The sequence below is a fragment of the Odontesthes bonariensis genome, chromosome 15 (genome assembly GCF_027942865.1).
Source record: "Odontesthes bonariensis isolate fOdoBon6 chromosome 15, fOdoBon6.hap1, whole genome shotgun sequence".
Classification (NCBI taxonomy): domain Eukaryota; kingdom Metazoa; phylum Chordata; class Actinopteri; order Atheriniformes; family Atherinopsidae; genus Odontesthes; species Odontesthes bonariensis.
The window spans coordinates 11,856,110-11,874,002 of record NC_134520.1 but is presented as its reverse complement, the minus strand read 5'-3'; the positions used below and the strand labels follow the sequence as shown (position 1 = coordinate 11,874,002).

General features: G+C 40.0%; 1 protein-coding gene across 3 annotated transcripts; it reads left to right on the top strand.

Annotated features, from left to right (window-relative positions):
- Nucleotides 1–2,418: 2,418 nt before the first annotated feature.
- On the top strand, nt 2,419–17,531 carry podn (podocan). Of its 3 annotated transcripts, none has more exons than XM_075484993.1 (11): nt 2,419–2,536; nt 5,812–6,060; nt 6,197–6,290; nt 9,621–9,685; nt 11,526–11,635; nt 11,727–11,883; nt 12,061–12,176; nt 12,276–12,489; nt 12,684–13,127; nt 13,743–13,891; nt 16,106–17,531. In XM_075484993.1, exons 2-11 carry the CDS (start codon nt 5,830–5,832, stop codon nt 16,260–16,262), a joined length of 1,737 nt encoding a protein of 578 aa, XP_075341108.1. In that variant the 5' UTR covers nt 2,419–2,536; nt 5,812–5,829; the 3' UTR covers nt 16,263–17,531. The 3 variants fall into 3 exon arrangements, with proteins under 3 accessions (XP_075341108.1, XP_075341107.1, XP_075341106.1); XM_075484992.1 differs by having other exon boundaries at nt 5,809–6,060; XM_075484991.1 differs by having other exon boundaries at nt 2,419–6,060.
- Nucleotides 17,532–17,893: the final 362 nt, after the last annotated feature.

Genomic DNA, 17,893 nt, shown 5'->3' with positions numbered 1-17,893 from the left:
TCCTTTATATTTTTTTCCGTGCTGTGTTTTTCAGTTGAAGATGTTTTACATTCCATTTTTTTTCTAGCTTCAGCTGAGAGAAAGAGATAAAGCTGGAAGGTTGGGGGTCGGGGGCTTCTGAAACGGCACTGAAGATTGGAATGTATTTGGTTGGCTGTTGGCTTAAATCATCAGCAGCCTTTACCCAGAAGGAGGTACTCAATCTATAAGCTTTAGTGCTCCCATGTGGCAAGATGAAAACAACAGCCAGCTCTCCTCTTTGTCATTCTTTGGAATAACACTCAACACACTACTCCTCCAAAGTCTTCTAAACCAGTGTTTCCCAACCCTGGTCCTCAAGGCACACTGCCCTGCATGTTTTCCATGTTTCCCTGCTCCAGCACACCTGATTCAAATAATTGGGTCAGGTCTTAAAGCTCTCCAGAATGCTGAGGACGACCCATTCATTTGAATCAGGTGTGCTGGAGCAGGGAAACATGGAAAACATGCAGGGCAGTGTGCCTTGAGGACCAGGGTTGGGAAACACTGTTCTAAACCACCTTTAGTGTCACGTGTAGGAGGTGGCGAGGAAGGAGGACCCAGGGGCAGACACAGATTGAAAACCAGAAGTAGAAGAAATTTAGGCTGATTTGTTCAAACTAAACAGACAACGCGGCCAAACTGGAACACTATGAAAAACCAAACTGAAACAACAAAACCCAGGAACTGACACAACCGACTAGGAACAAGAACAAACTGGGGAAACAAAACCAAGAAGCAGCGGCGGCTCGGGTTGATATACAGATGAGGGTGATTGGTGAGTGATGACAGCTGAGGGAAATAACTTAGGTGAAGGGAGTGCAGCTGATGACTGAAGAGAGACTGAGGAAACAGGTGACGAAGTGAACAGGACTGAGACAAGACAGAAAAGACACAGAGACACAGATCATGACATTTACTGTCTGTGAAACTTGGTCAGTCCTATTTTATGCCCTTTCAAGAGGGCATCCAGTTTTTTGGAATAAAACTTTGTCACCCACAGATGTCCTGGATATGTCACACATTACCTTGTGGGATGCGTCTCTGCTGCCACCACAAAATCGAAGACAATGGGCCTAATGCAAGAATAAGTTTCGTATATTTATTCTAAATTTCTCTCACTTTTTACGTGAGAAGGTCTCGTGAGAAGGTCTCGTACGAACACGCCACGTCAGATTCAACAAACGCTCTTAACTTCGGAAAAAGTGTGTAAACGACCTGCGTAAATGATGAATGCCACCCGTGCGTATATAAGTGCACGTGCACGAGGATAGATAGGATTTGCATACTCAACGCCCAAAATGATACCATATAAGGATGTGCTTCCTCTCTCCTGTGCCAGGAAGTGTTGAGTCATGAGAATGGCATCAAGGCGCAAAAATAACAACTTTAGGGGCTCTGAGATTGAAGTTCTGCTTTCAGAGATCCAAAAAGGAAAATCTGTCATTTTAGCAGTGTCAGCAGTGGAATTACAGAACCTGCTAAAGCCAAGAAATGGGAAGCAATTACGAGTGCTGTTAATTCCGTGTCACCTGTAGTTCATAATGTCACCGAAATAAAGAAGAAATGGTTTGATATGAAAATGGCTTAAAAAAAAAAAAAACGTCTCGCCATGACCAGGCGCTCGATGACTGCAACTAAAGCCGTGCAATCAGTTGTTGCCTCATCATGATGGCTCTCTGATGGGGCGGTCCATGAGGGGGGTCTTCTGGCACCACACCTTCTGGTCTGCCTGGGCTGGTTCAGGTTGTGGGAGACCCTCGTTCATGGCAATATTGCGCAAATCTGGCATGCCTTCTCTGGGCTATAGAGCAGTTGTAAAAATGTTTTCATTAAATGTTTGATGACTTGTGATCATCCATCATAACAGTTGCAGATGTTTGTGTATAACATGTTTATTAATGGTAGGTGGACAAAAAAAAGGGTATACAATATTTTTTATTTTTTTTGTGGTAATGGATCATCAGAAAAGTCCCCACAGTTGTTGTTGGACTAAATGTGCAAATGCATCGTAGTAACTGCAGAGCTTCACACACTTGTCTCTAATGGGAAGTGGGCTGGTTGAAACAAAGTACAGTTCGTAATCACATGAGATATTAGATCATATCCTGTCGCCCCTGTTGTGGTAGGCTGCTATTCCACTTTTAAAATTCATTTATGGAATACTCATTCCCCCCTTTCAGTTTCTGAGTAAAAATGTATCGACACAACAACTAAACATATTTGTCACAATTAAAGTGGCCAGAGAACCTGCACTGAGGAGAAAAATACACAGCTCTGGGGGAAAATGACAGAAATGAGGAAGGAATTTGTTTTTTGGCTCTCAGTCAGGTTAAAGCGGACTCTCCAATCACTCCCTTCCTTTTCACTCTTGAGTGCCTTTCTTCCCCTTAACCTTCCCTCTCACATCTGGAGGGTTTCTGGTGTGGCTGTGGGACTCCTCGCCTGTTACGGGACAGCCTGCGTTCGGACTGGACGTCAGACTTCACCGCTTTTCAGCTAATGTTGCTGTGAGGGGGTAAAGTACAGCAGTAGAGCAGAATTTTCTCTTTTGCAAACCTTTTACTGCCGCATAGTTTATGGGTGGCTATTTTGTTATATGAAGCTTAAGCTGTGTGTTAAATGTTAGCATCATTCATCCATGCATGACTATTCTGACGTGCTTTTCAGACAATCCAGTTTGTTGAATAGTGCAGTAAAGCCGCTCACAACTTCAGCTCTGCTGAGAAAGAGCATGAAAATCAGGACAATGCCTTTTAAAATGTACAGCAGCTCTGCCCATAAAGATTATTTCCATTTACATTATGACCTAATATGAGAGTGTTGTTGACTTAGAGATGGCTTTAAACTTGGCTCTGACCCCGTATGCTGTGTTTTCATTAGGCTGTCATTGTACAATAAGTGCTTCTGCTGTGGATGTATGTATTCTGTGGATGTCTCCTGAGTGCATGCTTACCACAGTATTTCTAGTAATTCTTGTGCCATGACAAGCAAAATGGACTTTTTTGACGGATGGCTTTTAGATGTTTGCCTTGAGATGTGCTCTGAGTGCTTAAGGAGTATCTCTATTAACATTGTTAGAGCCTTTTCCCTTGCCTCACCAAAACATAAGCCTGAAATAAAGGCTGACGACCTTGAGTTTTGAAAAGGCTGCACAATTTTTATCTCTATATCTGAAATTTTGACACCCAAAAAATGATGGATTTTTGTGAATGTTTGCATGTGAAATGGTTTGAATCAAAACATACAGCAATCATGAAAGATGTTATTTTTCAAATGAGTCTTTGCAGTTGGTGAGGACTAAAGTTTCAGACCCATGGCCAGCGTTCTGATGTTGGTACCCTGGTGCAAAAAAATTGTGATCTTTTTGTTTTCTCTCTGAACCAGTAAGAAAAGAAACTGCAGGGATAATTCTGTGGTGGTGGGTTGAAAAGATCTGATTTTAAAAGATGCAGTTATCCTCAAGCTTTACATGACGTTTCAGTAAGCAGATATAGTGCACTGTGCTGACAAACTGTTCAACATCCTGTGGAATTCATTCAAGGAATGGTGTTTCCCTAAGTCATCTTCCTTTGATTTATTTTTATTTCTAACTGAATAGAGAACTCAGTATTATAATTTGTACATAAGCTCTGCTCTGAGTAAATAAATGATGAAAATGATTTATTTATGTTTTCAAAATTAGAAGTATATGATATACTCATGACCCAAAGGATTCTCAGCACGACATTGACATTGTTGTCTCACTATGCAAACATCTTTAACAAAGTTATACAGAAATGTGTCTATGGATTACTTTTTTGCTCTAATGAGTTAGTCAGCAAGACATCAAAATGTTGACATTGCCATTAATTCCCACAATTCTACAAAACACTTTTAGGCTTGCTTTGAAAAAGAAGTGAATGCATGGAGGTGGATATGGGAATTCTGACATTGTGACCATGTAACTTATACGGTACACGACTGATCATATGAACAACCAACTGTTTCCACTTCTAAATGACTAACTCAGATACTGTATAATCCTCAAGGACCTAATCCAGAAGACCTCATTTCCTCTCAAATATATAGCCAAATTGGCTAGTTTAGTTTATGATTTACGGTAGTTTATGTCCTCTTCTTTGAGGTGTTGTTTCCAGTTAACAATTACTAAGTCTTATACTCTGTGTGTAACCTAGCCCTTACCACCACCTTCTTGTTTATCAACTGTTAACCAGTTAATGTAATTGCACCTAAACAGCATTTTCTTTTTGGTGGACCTTAAAAAATGTACTCAAGGTTGCTGCACAGTTGGAATGATTTTTCTAAGAATGTTAGTATGCTGACATTAGCATGGCCTAATCAAGTTATAGGCACACACTGGTCTTGTTTCTCAGTAATTCAGGCTCTGTAGGCTCTGTACAAAACCATGGCTTTGTACTCTGGGTTGAGAATTTTTGTCACCTCCCTAGAAAATATATAATGGGAAAGAATGACTAAGTGAAACATCTGGTTAACTTAGAGGAAAACATGCAACTTTGACATGCTCTGACTTAGCATACAATTGAACACATTCATCTACTGAAATTCAGGGGCAGCTACTGTGGCAAATGGGTGCAAGCCTTTTACCACAAACTTAGTCAATGCTCTGTGACATTGGTCTATCTTGGCCTGGGTCATTTTACTCCTCCCTGCTTCGGTGGAAAGAGAAGCTAGAGGTAGCCGTGAACTGGAGGTAGTACTGCCAGCCTCTGGCTCTGAGCCAGTGAGACTCTGTCTCTCGTGATGGTCATCTAAATGTAATGCATGAGAAGGCATTCATTTAATGTTAAAGCAATACTATGTAACATTCCTACCTTAAAATAACAGCTTGAAAAAAATTGTGCGGCTAGAATGAGTTTTAATATTACGATTGGCCTGTCTCCTATGCCCTTCGGGGGTCTGAGTTGGAAAAACTGCGCTATGTAACTTTGCTGGAGCGGCCCGGGAGCTGAGCGGAAGTACTTCGACTTGCATTCTGGCAAACCTACCGTAAAAACAAATAGACCCCTCTCACGCTCCCAGGTACATTTGATTACTCTTACCTTCTCGGTCGACATAGCTTGCATCTTCTGACTCCTCGCCGGTTCGTCAACAAACGTGAAACGTGAAAGCGAAAGGGTGTTGTATTTACGACAGTGTAACCGTACATTACCTCCAAGCCTGTAGGGGGAGCTCCATAATGGGCTTTTTGAGAAGTTACATAGTATTGCTGTAACCGTTACTAACAGCAGGTTTTACAATGAGGCAAATGGCATAAACATGAGAGGCAGAGTTTGTTAGTTAGTTAGTTACCTGCAGTGTTAGCCGAGGACATGCTAACGTGCTGCTGGGTTGAGATTCACTAATGTTAGTCCGGAGCAGATCGAAAACGCGACATTCATTAATAGTTGTTTCATGCTGTGTGCGCAAATGTTTCTGCATGTCGGTAGTATTTCTTCCCATTGATGAAATATACACTTTGCAAGTACTGCAAGTTGCCCTGTTGTCGTCTTTTTTAGTGAAGTGTGACCAAACTTTCGAGGGGTTGTACCGCTTGGGCGCCATGTTTACTGTTGACTGCTGGCTGCACTAGACTCGCCACGTACGTTGTGTGGCTTGTGTAAGCTACGCATCGTGCGTGGTGACGTCATTCGCACCCACTGGAATCGATAAGGAAATCGTTTGCAAAATTGGCAAACGATTCCAAGGAATTGAAACACTGAGAAGCCGTTCTCAACAAGAACCGGTTTTGGATTCCCATCCCTATTAATAATCTATGTGATTGTGCAGCAGGACGGCCCAGCAGTGGACATGGATTTTCCAAACCATTTCATCCTTCAGGCACTAAGCGTACTGCTCTTGGCCTGGGTGCTGGTGCATTGCCAGACTCCTCTCGCACCAAAGGAAGAGGAGGAGGAAGAATCAATCGACTGTCCATTGGAATGCAGATGTACAGCAGAGGGGGCTGTGGACTGTGCAGGAGTCGACCTCACAGAGTTTCCTGAAGAGCTGTCTAATAAAACCCGGCAACTCTCTCTTCAGGTCTTTCAGAAAAAAACTGACAGGAAAAACAGAAACAGGATTAGTCATGCGTATTTTGTCATTTTTGCTCAGATGTTTAGGTGCAGAACTCTAGTTTGCCCTTGTATTTACTGTATGTTTTGTTTTCTGACACTAGAACAACAAGATCAAGGAAATAAGAGTGGAGCACATTTCCCATCTGCATCAGCTTGAGACTCTCAACCTTCAGAACAACTGGCTCACCACAGATGGTAAACAGTAACCCAATATAAACACCAAGCAGGAACTTGAAACTCACAGGGAAAGCACATTGCAATGATGTTTCCAGTATTATTTCCTAAAAAAAAAAACGAGCAATTAAGTTTGAGCAGTAGCTTCTCTGCCACCAGGCTGTTTGGTGTGTGTGTGCTTCAGTACAGAGTCTGATTCTGTTTTGGAGCAACAAAATCATGGAAAAATAAGTGGTACTGAAAAGAAACATCTGGAGGAACATGTCGCAACCCCTTGGGTTAAGTGAGAACAGTTCAGTAGTATGACATAAAAGCAGCACCTTAAAGTGGTCCCTCTGAAGTAAAGATTGGCAGAAGAAGTTCAGCAATTGGCAAAAAACTGTGTCCATAAACTGTGGAGCAATTTCAGAATATAGTTCCAACATGTAAAATACTTTATTCTGCCATCTACAACACCAACCAGCATTTTGCCCAATGTCAGATGCTTCCCAGGCAGTGTTGGGAGTAACGGCGTTTAAGTATAACGGCGTTACTAACGGCATTATTTTTCCAGTAACGGAGTAATCTAATGAATTACTTTTCCCATCGTTACAACGCCGCTATCGTTACTGAGAATATAAAGTGGCGCGTTACTACAATTTGGTTGTAGGCTTTTGGCTACACATCAGCTGCACGCTGCCTGGAGAGAGCAGGGGTGGGGATGATGACACTGTTGCAAATGCGATGATGATTGGCTGTGTGGGCGAATAACCTGCTCACGCTGTCTCACTGCACGCGCTGACTACTACTACTAAACACACACAAGACAGCGACAATGGCGACGAGCCAGGGAAGTTCAAAGGAAGCGTTCTCTAACTGGAAGTACCGGCACTACTACTTGATGCGTATATGTGTGCAGTCTATTGCTCCGATTATGTTTGGCAGTCCAGCCAAGGCATGAAAGTCCTTCTTAATTTGTACTTGTTGGACAGCGGTGTATGAGAATTTGATGTATTATGGGTGATAAACTGATGAGAGTTTTGATGACCAAGGGGAGCGCACGACATCAATCTCTCTCTGAAAGGTTCCAGTGGTCAAAAATCCAAGGGTGGTGAGGACCTGGACGTGTGGTGAAATTGGGTTTGATCGGCGCGTTTCTCTCTGGAGTTGTGACTCTAGCAAGCTGCATATTTGCAGCAGCACAGTCCTTGATAAACTAAATCGTGATATCAGCCATTTGTCTGTCTCAGCAGGATATCTACACAGTCTCTGAACACACGCTCTCTTCCAAGAGCCTGACGCGCTAAGGCATCCAAAAGTAGCAAGTCAGCCGCTGGTTACGCTTCCCATTGACTTTGTTATATACAGAGTCAGATTAACCTTCAATTAGTGCATAATTTAAGTCAAACAGAATAATTTCAGCATCATTATGGGGTATAATGTATATATTTATTTATGTTTGCTTTAAAGTAATTAACTATACAATCCATTAGTCAAGCAAACTTGATTGGAATAACAGCGGACTATTTTAGGAAACTCCTACGACAGGTCTGGATTCACTCGTAAATTCTGTTCGTATCTGAAAGAAAACGTAAATACGAAAAGATTGGTGAATGCGCAAATTCTCTTAAATCGTTCGTATCCACAATTTAAGAACAAATCTGTGCGTACGAACGGTTCTTGCATGAGGCCCAATGTGCCCTAACTCAAATATGTATTCACAAATCTCATGTCCTTATGAACATATTGAGTACACAATTAAGTCAACCACAATAAAACATGCTTCAATGAACCCAAGGTATGAAATTTGGAGGTAGCTATTTTCTCCTCTTTGCATTCTTAAGGCTTTACTGTGTTCTAGCATGAGCTATTACTTCATTTTCACTGTAAAAAAGTTCCTTTCCTCACTTTACTCTCTTTTTCCCCCGTTTAATTTCTCAAATGATATTATGTACATGTGACATTATTGTGGTCATTAACTCGTGTTTCCCTGTTCCAACAGGTATCCTTTGAATGGTGTTACAGTGTTTGTTGTCCCCTCTTTTCTGTCTTCTCTAACCCCAGCTGGTGGAGGCAGATGGCCACCCTTCCTGGTTCTGGTTCTGCCAGAGGTTTCTTCCTGTTAAAAGGGAGTCGTTTCTCTTTTGCACTGAAGACAAGTTTCGGTGCAATCTGTTGGTTTCCTTAGCTAGGAAATAGTTTTTGAATTGGCTCTGTATGAATGATTTGGATTATTAATTATGATTACAATGAACTGAACTCCAATTGGCTTGAATTGGACTATGTTATTGAAGTGTCTTGAGATGACATTTGTTGTAATTTGGCGCTTTATAAATAAACTGAATTGAATTGAAAACATTTTTTTTACATAATGCATTGAATATAATATTTTTCACAAACTCATTTGTAGTATTGAGCATTTTTTGAGAACAATTTTTTCGACGTGCCCTCTCGTCGCAATGTTTATGGGCTTAAAAATAAATGCAAATGCACAGAGGGTGATCTACAAATATGCCTTGAGTTGCACACGTGTTTTGCTATCCACAAATACAAATTTCCTTTTTTTAACTTGTGTGTTGGTTTTTACAAATATATGTATTTGTAAATATATCATTTTCATTTGTAAAACTGAAAAACAAGACAGAATGAACAAATAACATTAACCCATTATCCCAAGAAGACTAGCCCTGTTATTTGGAGAAAATGAAATAAGTTACCCATTGTCATGAAAAAAACAATTCTTGTCATCTCAGGTTAAGGAAAAAATTAACTTGCAATCTCAAATTGATGTTCGAAAAAAAATGGCAAGCATGGCCGATCAACCTCCACAGCTTTGCTACTTCTATTTTTCTAAAATATTTGAAATGAAAAGCAGCAAAGATGTGGGCTTGTAGTTCTTTGGTCGGGAGGATTCCAAAAAGGGTTTCTTAAGTGTTGGTTCTACAACAGTTTGTCTATCCAATCTAGGGTCAGAGCTAGTAGAAAGAAACATATTTACAAGCCTGGAAAAACATAAAGATGTTTTGACAATTTAATTTTTATCTACAAACTAGGATAGTGTCAGATAAAATAGAACATTTACATAAAACCCTTTCTAAAGACACCTTTTTCCTCTTGTCAAGTGTCTTGCCCTATGTAGTTTTCCTTCACCATATCCTGATAACTGATTGCTTTCTGTATTTTTCCCACAAATCTGAGTTGGTCTAAAGAAGGTTTTGCTTGGAGTAAGGGAGAATCTAGAAAATTTTGCCGTGTTGTTTTCTTCCCTATCTAAACATATCGCAATATGTTGTGTTTGATGAGAAGTAGAGACAGGTTTGGCTTGTGTCATAGTAAACCTATCTTGACTCACAGTATAATATGTTCTTACAGGCCTTGATGATGAAGGGTTTGAGATGCTTGAACAGCTGGCTTATTTATACTTGGCAAATAACAAGGTGAGTCATACACCCAACTTTTAAATGTTTGTTAAGTTGCCAACCTCAAATTTGCTCTCTGTTTTGTTCACAAATGTTCTGTTCTCTCCTATTCTGACTGACTGATGTGTTTGCTAGCAGAGAAAGGTGGTAGTATCCTTTCGTGTAGTCTGTATGAGCTAATGCTCGTAATCATTTCCAGTATGGCTGTGTCAGCTGGTCCAAGCTGAGTTGTTGCTGACCTTTTGAAAACAAAAGGCAAGAGAGAAAGGATGGACAGATTTGTTTGTGCCTTCATGTAGATGAATAGACAAACAGTATACAGGAAGAATAGAGGATTTGAAGTGCTCACTAAGCCTTAAAGACACACATGCTGCTTTAATGCATAAACCATGTTATTAAGGAGAGAGCTCTAAATGAACATCTAATCTCAGCAATGCTCCTCTGATTTCTATATTCTCCGCTGTTTCGTTAGAATGCAAAAGAACTAGTTTTCAGTACTGTAGATGTATCTAAAGTGCAAGATACCTCAAATCCATGAAGGGACACACGATATTCTATGCAATACTTCTGCTCTGGAGGCAAAATTTCTATCATGTGGTCATTTTCAGATCAGTCACATCACTGGTTTTCAAGGTTTTACTGAATTCAAGCAACTTGAGTTACAGTGCCTATCTTTGTGTGACATGTTTCACAAATGGTTGCTTTCCTGCTTTGAATAAACTGGATTTGGGTAGGTTTGTATCATTAAATCAACACACCACATTTTGCACCATTTTGATGGTGCAATGATTTGTAATTGTGAAAGACAGAAGAAATAGGCGAAAAAAACCCAACATCCCCACCGCACGATACTGCCATCAACATACCCCACTGTTGGGATGGTGTTTGGTGCGAAGTGTTAGATTTGTTGCCTGGGACAGCTTCCATATGCCTTTTAGTAAGCTCAAAATATGCTTTTTATTCCACCATTGGCCTATGAGTAACCTCTCTGATTAATGCCATATCTTGTCTGATTTGTGAGTTTCTGGTGGCCTGCCTATTCCTGGCAGGTGGCGTCATATCTTATCCTGTTTCATTTATTGGATTTAATGGTTACAGAAGGAATTAAACATATCCTAACTGTAACAGGGCAAAGAGGGTATACCATGGACAGGTTTCCAGTCCATCTCAGGGCCAACAAATTTAGGGTAAGACAGTAAGTCAGTTGAATGAGATCTTAACCACTCTGAGACAACTCCGAACCAAAGTGATGGTCTGACAATGTCAGTGAACAACAGATGGACACTGGTTTCCCTGCATCCCCCGTTAGCTTATTTACCGTACCTCTTTGAACTTGGATAAATATTTTTATTATACTGTACATACACCATTGTTAACTTGCCGTACTGAAACAAGACAGTACTATGTCACATATGCTGATGATGAATTTTCTTAAATGCAAAAGAAAAAAAATCATTGAATCCTAACGGTTGAGAAGCTTTTAAATTTGATCAGTTTGGATTCCAACTTTTGTTGTTGATTAAGATTCTAACCGATTTATAGTTTCACCTTCAAAATGCTAAAAAGAAAAGATGTCTTATTTAGAAACATAAGCTTTTTTTCTTTGAACATTCAAACTCAAAATGTTAGAAAACTTCAAATTATTAGTTATTAATGTAGATGCACATAAACACACAGGCAGGTCCTATGTAATCACGAAGAAAAGCCCTGACTGATATGTAATATTTATTTGCAGAATAGCAGCCAACTTACATGGTCTTATTTTCTTATCCATTTCTATTTAGAATAGAGTTTTGATTCCCAGCCCTATCAGTGGAATTACAATTTTGTAATGATGTAATGTGTAATGTGATTGCAGCTCACCTCAGCACCAAAGGTCCTACCGCCTTCCTTGGTTAGTGCTGATTTTGCTGCTAATCAGCTTACAAGGATTTTCCCATATACATTTGGTCATAAGCCAAAACTAAGGTATGAATGTATGTGCTTGTGTTGTACATTATCCCTGGTTTTCTCTGGTCGTATTTCTGTTTTACAAGTTTCTAATGGTCATGACTTCCAGGTCTGTGTATCTTCATAACAACAAGTTGACTGATGCGGGGCTACCTGATCACATGTTCAATGATTCTGACAACCTGGAGATCATCACAATGTCCAGCAACTTCCTTCGGGTTGTCCCCAACAACCTCCCCTCCAGTCTTTATCGCCTTCATCTGAAGGTCTCGCACCCTTTTATTTGATTCTATTTGAAAAGCATAACATCTGATAACACCCAGGAGTATATTTCCAATGACGTTTGCTTTTGGATTTTCAGACGATGACATATATATATATACATTTATTTAATTATGAATAAGAAAAGTATGATACCACAAGGATTGCTATTTTTGATACAGACTAACAAGTTGGAGAAAATTCCAGCTGGGGCCTTTGACAACTTGCAGAATCTCAGAGAACTGTATCTCCAGAACAACCTCCTCACAAATGATGGCATGGACAACGAGACTTTCAGGCAAAGCAGCTTGATTCCACATGTATTTTTGGTCTCTGAAAGTGTGTAGAATGTGATATAAAATCAAAGTGCTGATTTCTTCTTTTTCTGTCCTTGCAGCCAACTGAGCAGCCTGGAGTGTCTGGACTTGTCAAATAACAACCTGAGCGTTGTTCCTAAGGGTCTGCCTCGCAGTCTAATGCTGCTACACTTGGAGAAGAACTATATCCACAGCATCCCTGGAGATGCTCTTAACTTGGTACGGAACCTTGAATACCTGCTCCTCCATAATAACAAGCTCCGCTCCCGTTCTATTCATCCAGCTGCTTTCCAGGTACGTATCTTTTCCACTTTATATCTATTTTTTGGTTTTTAGAAATAACAGAAATGAAGACATCTTAGTTATGTAACATTTTAATGAGAGACTGAAAAACATCACATGCTCGGCTGCCTTTTGGCAGTTAACACCTTGCACATTCAGTATAACATGAAATCTCCTCTTGAATCTTTACTTTTGCATTTTAATAGGGTTTGAAAAAACTACACACTCTTCACATGTACAACAATTTACTGGAGCGTGTTCCAAGAGGTTTACCTCGCCGAGCTAAGACCCTAATGCTGCTCCACAACTCCATTTCCGAAATTGGCCGCAACGACCTGGTCTTGCTGCATACCCTGACAGAACTCAATCTCAGCTACAACAAGCTGACCAGTCCCAAGATACATCGAGAGGCCTTCAGGAAACTTCGCATGTTGGAAATTCTTGACCTGTCGGGAAATGCCCTTCACACAGTGCCCCAGGGTCTCCCTCGCAGTCTGCAACTTCTTGAAATCAAGAATAACCAGCTGAATTCCATACCAGATGGCTCACTGACAGGCATGGAGAAGCTACAAAAGTTCATCTTGAGTGACAACCATCTAAAACTGAACTCAGTCTACCAGGGAGCCTGGATGGAGCTCAGTGCCCTGACAGTGAGTGGCTTAGAGAGACACATATCAGATTGGACTAATTAGTTAGTGTAACCTTTATCTCTCAAAATCTGACCATCTAGCAACTTTACCCCTTCACTTAGAGATTGGTCCAACATTCAGATAGATGCAACAAAACATATCACTTAAGGTTGAACTTATGATTTCTATGCTAATTTGGACAGGCAATAGTTGGTTCAGTGGTGCTAAACTTTAGTTGTTCTCTTGAATCCATGCTATAACACAAACCATGCAAACTCCATATTGCTTGGAATCTTATTGCCTTTTTTTTGGTTGCTACATTTGATTAACTGTTTTTGGTACTTTAACTTTTGTAACTATCCATTTTAAGGCTGAAAATGTTTTAGTTGGAATGTCATTTATTTTTGCAAGCAAGACTTTATTCAGTATAACCTCTACAGTAGTTAACTTTTACTTCAGGAACCTGTACCAAGAGAACTGCGAAAGTGGAGGCAAAAGCAGAATGAGTGCCAACGTTGATATCTTATCTGCCCTCTTCATCTTTTTTTAACAAAGATGGGGCACAGCTTACAGATATCAGTAAAAAAAAAAAACTCATTTTATGTTAATTATCAATTATGCTTCTCTTGATTGTAGACACTTGACCTGTCTGGTAACCAGCTGACACACATACCCTCTGACCTGCCTGAGTCTCTGGAGTACCTTTACCTACAAAGTAATCGTATCTCCAGTGTTTCTGCTTCAGCTTTTGAAGGCACTCCAAATATCAAAGGCATATTCCTCCGGTAAGGGGAGCAGAAACCTCTTCTTATCAATGTTTTTTCTCTTTTCTGTCGAATTCTGCACTACTTCAACAAACTGCTTGCTGCAGCAGACTGCATGACAGGATAAGCATTTGAGTAGAGCTGTGCTGAGTGGCTCCTTACATGTGTTTTTTTCCATTGGGAAAAGATTAAAGATTAGATCGGATGTTTCTGGCCGTTTCTTTGCACATCTGCCACTTTACTGGAGTCACAGCAGAGGTATTTGTGATGTACTGATAACTAAACCACAGATCACAGCCTAAATGAACTCCAAAACTCTCAATATACAGTCAGGAATCTGTTTCTGTCATCAACAAACAAAGTTATTTATCAGAGAGTGAATATTGCCTATGGGTAAGAGAAGATGTTTACCCTTAATATATTTGTACCTGCCATTTGACACCATCCTTCACTGCTTTTTTTCCTAGCAAAAGTAAGTCAAAATAAAAACATATGCAGACACAAAGCATGGGAATGGGGTATTGAGGTTATTATGCAATGTTTTCCTCTTTTTGAAACTTATTTATACCACTTAAAGCACATTTGACAGTACCAGCCACATTCACCCAACAACACACTTTGTCCTACAGCATTTCTTAGTCTTTAATCAGCCTATGCAGTGCTTTTATCTCTATCAAACACACTTAAATGCTAATGGATACATCAGAGGAAAAGGGAAAAGGAAGAGTTCTTCATCTTATCCAATGCCACATGTGAAGTTTCCTTCATGAAGTTTTCCTACACCAGAACCATGGAATAACACATTTGGAATTGTGTTGAAAAAGAACAAAGTAAAAGATGTTTCAAATCTCAAATTCTGAAAAGTAGATTCTGTTTGCTTTACCACAAGCTTTGCACACTATTGGCAGCATCTTAATCCCCTTCAAGAGATCATCATCTGGAATAGATTTTGGTTAGTGGAAGAGCCTTGATAATAGTTTACTGCTAGAACTTCATCCGCTGTATTATACTGAGGAGGTGTTGGAATATAGCAAATAGCACTACAACTCACCCAAATGATTGGAATAACTGCTCTGTCAAAGTAAAAAGTACAATTAATTTAAAACAACAACAACAGTTTATCATTATCATAAGACCTGAAAATCAGTCTGTAGGATTTTAAAAACCATCAGACCATGTGACGCCCTCATGAATATAGGTGGAGACTATAGAAGTTGCAAGGCTATTATCAAAGCCAAATAAGGGTACCTTTAAAAACATCTAGCATTTAAAGTCTATTTTTGTTTGTGTGCTCCTTTCTTGATGTCCAGTGTTGATTTTCACTGTTTTATTTAACAGTTGTAAATGGTAGAAGTAAAGAAAGTCCCATGGATGAATCTTTGCATGTTTTTAAACCTTCAGTGCAACCGTCATTTCTAAGAGCTTGTGTTTTCACCATCTAAAATTGAAGCTAATCTGAATCTTTTTTCCAACTCACATTCAATCATTCCAAAAATGGTTTTGTTGTTAAGTGAATTACCTTTTTTCTCATACAAGAGAATTTTTTTTCAAAAGCATACCATGTGCCTGCTCCCAATAAACAAAATTGACTTTGTTGGACTTTCAGAGCTTCATTTAGTAGAGTACTGCAATATAGTATCTAATCTCTCCATGTCCTCTAACTTGTGTGTATTCAGCTAATTTTCTGCTTTGCTTTATTCCATATAGTGCAAGCTCCTACAAACAGCCCCTGTAGTTGAAAGCAGCAGTCAGACATGCGCTTTTAAGGCTATTTTCTGTTTGGGTGTCACTATGACCTCAACCTTGTTGCTTTAAGGGTCTTGACCCTTTCAAAGCTGTTGTGCTTCTCATGTTTTTTTATATCAGCCATTGCCACTGTTCCTATTCCCCGACCCAAATCCCCCTGCAGCAGGGAACCTTCAGTCCCAGCCAGTTCAGTGCTCATAGGATGTTTTCACAGTGGGGATAGTGGGTGGAAGATTTATATGTGTATTAATTACAAATCATATGTGAATTACATATACCTTAGCTGAATAAGGCATGTGTGCACAGATGGGTTCCACAACACTGATCGATGAGCAGCTGTCTAATGCTCTGCCTGATTTTTTATTTTCACCTACTTTCAATTTATATCTCTCTTCTGCATGATAGGATTTTTGCTTTTTGCATCTGACAAACTGAACTGTCAATTGCCCAAACTAGAATGCTGAAGTGCCTCTGTTTTTTTCTTTGAAGGTTTAATCGCCTCTCTGTGGGGTCAGTGGACGAGAGCTCCTTCGCACATTTGTCTAACTTGCAAGTGCTGGACTGCGGTACAGGGAACACCGACCTTCCTCTGAAAAAAGATGAGATGGAGGGTGACAAGATGGTGGAAGGAGAGCAGGAAACATAGGGAACACTCAAGCAAACACTGGACTGCATTGTGCCAAGGACAGAAAGGGCTTTAATGGGGAACCAACATTTGAATCTCATCTCTCAGGTCCTTTTTTCCCCTTTCCTATCATTGAGAATTTCAGTCACATATTTCTGGTGCAGGGTACCAGCTGAATTTTTTTCTCATTTTGTGGGCTGCTTACGATTGCATATTTTTATATATGAACTGAAGAGTTACATTTTAACATTTGACAGGCACACCTGTCACCTAATTGTTACTTCAATTTTTTTTTTTTTTTTTTAGCTTTTTATCAAGAAAATTAATAAAATTACACAAAATGCAATGTGAAATCTTCAATGTGAATGTTTCTGAATTAACACCAAGAATGTGAGCAGAGTGAAAAAGCATACATTTAGATAGATGCCATAGGTTGCCCCTCTGCCCTTTCTCTCTCTCTCTCTTTGTCATTTTGGAAATGTCTGCCTTGCCTTCTATACCTAGATTTAAAGTGGGTTGTGTAAAGTATTTTATCTTGCTATATTTTACCTGCAGTGGAAGGAAGTCAGATCACTCTCAGTTTGCAGAACTCTGACAGGGAGCTAAGCTGACGCTACTTACAAAGGGGGAACAGAAGAAGGAATTTCCACCATCTAAAACAAATCAAAGCTCAGACATTTTGACAAGTTGAATTTTTATCAAACTGCTATTCATCAGTAACTATTTACACTATTTTATTTTTGCATCAGCCAACATCCCCAGTTTGGAACAAACAATCAAAGCACAGGCATAACAACAAAATACACACACACACACAACCTCACACAACTCTTAAAAGCACTAGTATTTAAACATGTTATTAGAAAATATTGTTATGAAATATAAAATCTAACTTCTACTGGAACAAAATTCCTCCAAGGTTCTCTCTGTAGAGAATGAATCATCATCACCAGTCCCTCACTGACAGGGCCACTAAGGCTATTAAAAGCATCATAAATTGGGTAGCACTTAACAATTCGGCCCTCTTTTCTTTTCAATGATTGCATAAAGAGAAATAAACCTAAGACCATCATTCACCACAATGTTCCTGCCCGATAGACAATGAAGTTGCTCCGAGTTCTTTCATGCGCTGTGGCCGCCCAATGTATCCGACTGTAGGATCCGTATCCGACTGTAGGATCCGTATCCGACTGTAGGATCCTTATCCGACTGTAGGATCCTTATCCGACTGTAGGATCCATATCCGACTGTAGGATCCGTATCCTACTGTATGATCCGTATCCGACTGTAGGATCCTTATCTTACTGTAGGATCCGTATCCGACTGTAGGATCCGTATCCGACTGTAGGATCCTTATCTTACTGTAGGATCCTTATCCTACTGTAGGATCCGTATCCTACTGTAGGATCCGTATCCAACTGTAGGATCCGTATCCGGCTGTAGGATCCGTATCCTTCTGTAGGATCCGTATCCGACTGTAGGATCCTTATCCGACTGTAGGATCCGTATCCGACTGTAGGATCCTTATTCTACTGTAAGATCCTTATCCGACTGTAGGATCCGTATCCGACTGTAGGATCCTTATCCTACTGTAGGATCTGTATCCGACTGTAGGATCCGTATCCGACTGTAGGATCCGTATCCGACTGTAG

Excerpts from the sequence above, each read along its gene's own strand:
- podn (XM_075484993.1), top strand. The coding sequence starts at position 5,830 with ATGGATTTTCCAAACCATTTCATCCTTCAGGCACTAAGCGTACTGCTC. Across the intron at positions 6,061-6,196 it reads CCCGGCAACTCTCTCTTCAG|AACAACAAGATCAAGGAAAT; the intron begins GTCTTTCAGAAA and ends TTCTGACACTAG. Across the intron at positions 11,884-12,060 it reads TTTATCGCCTTCATCTGAAG|ACTAACAAGTTGGAGAAAAT; the intron begins GTCTCGCACCCT and ends TTTTTGATACAG.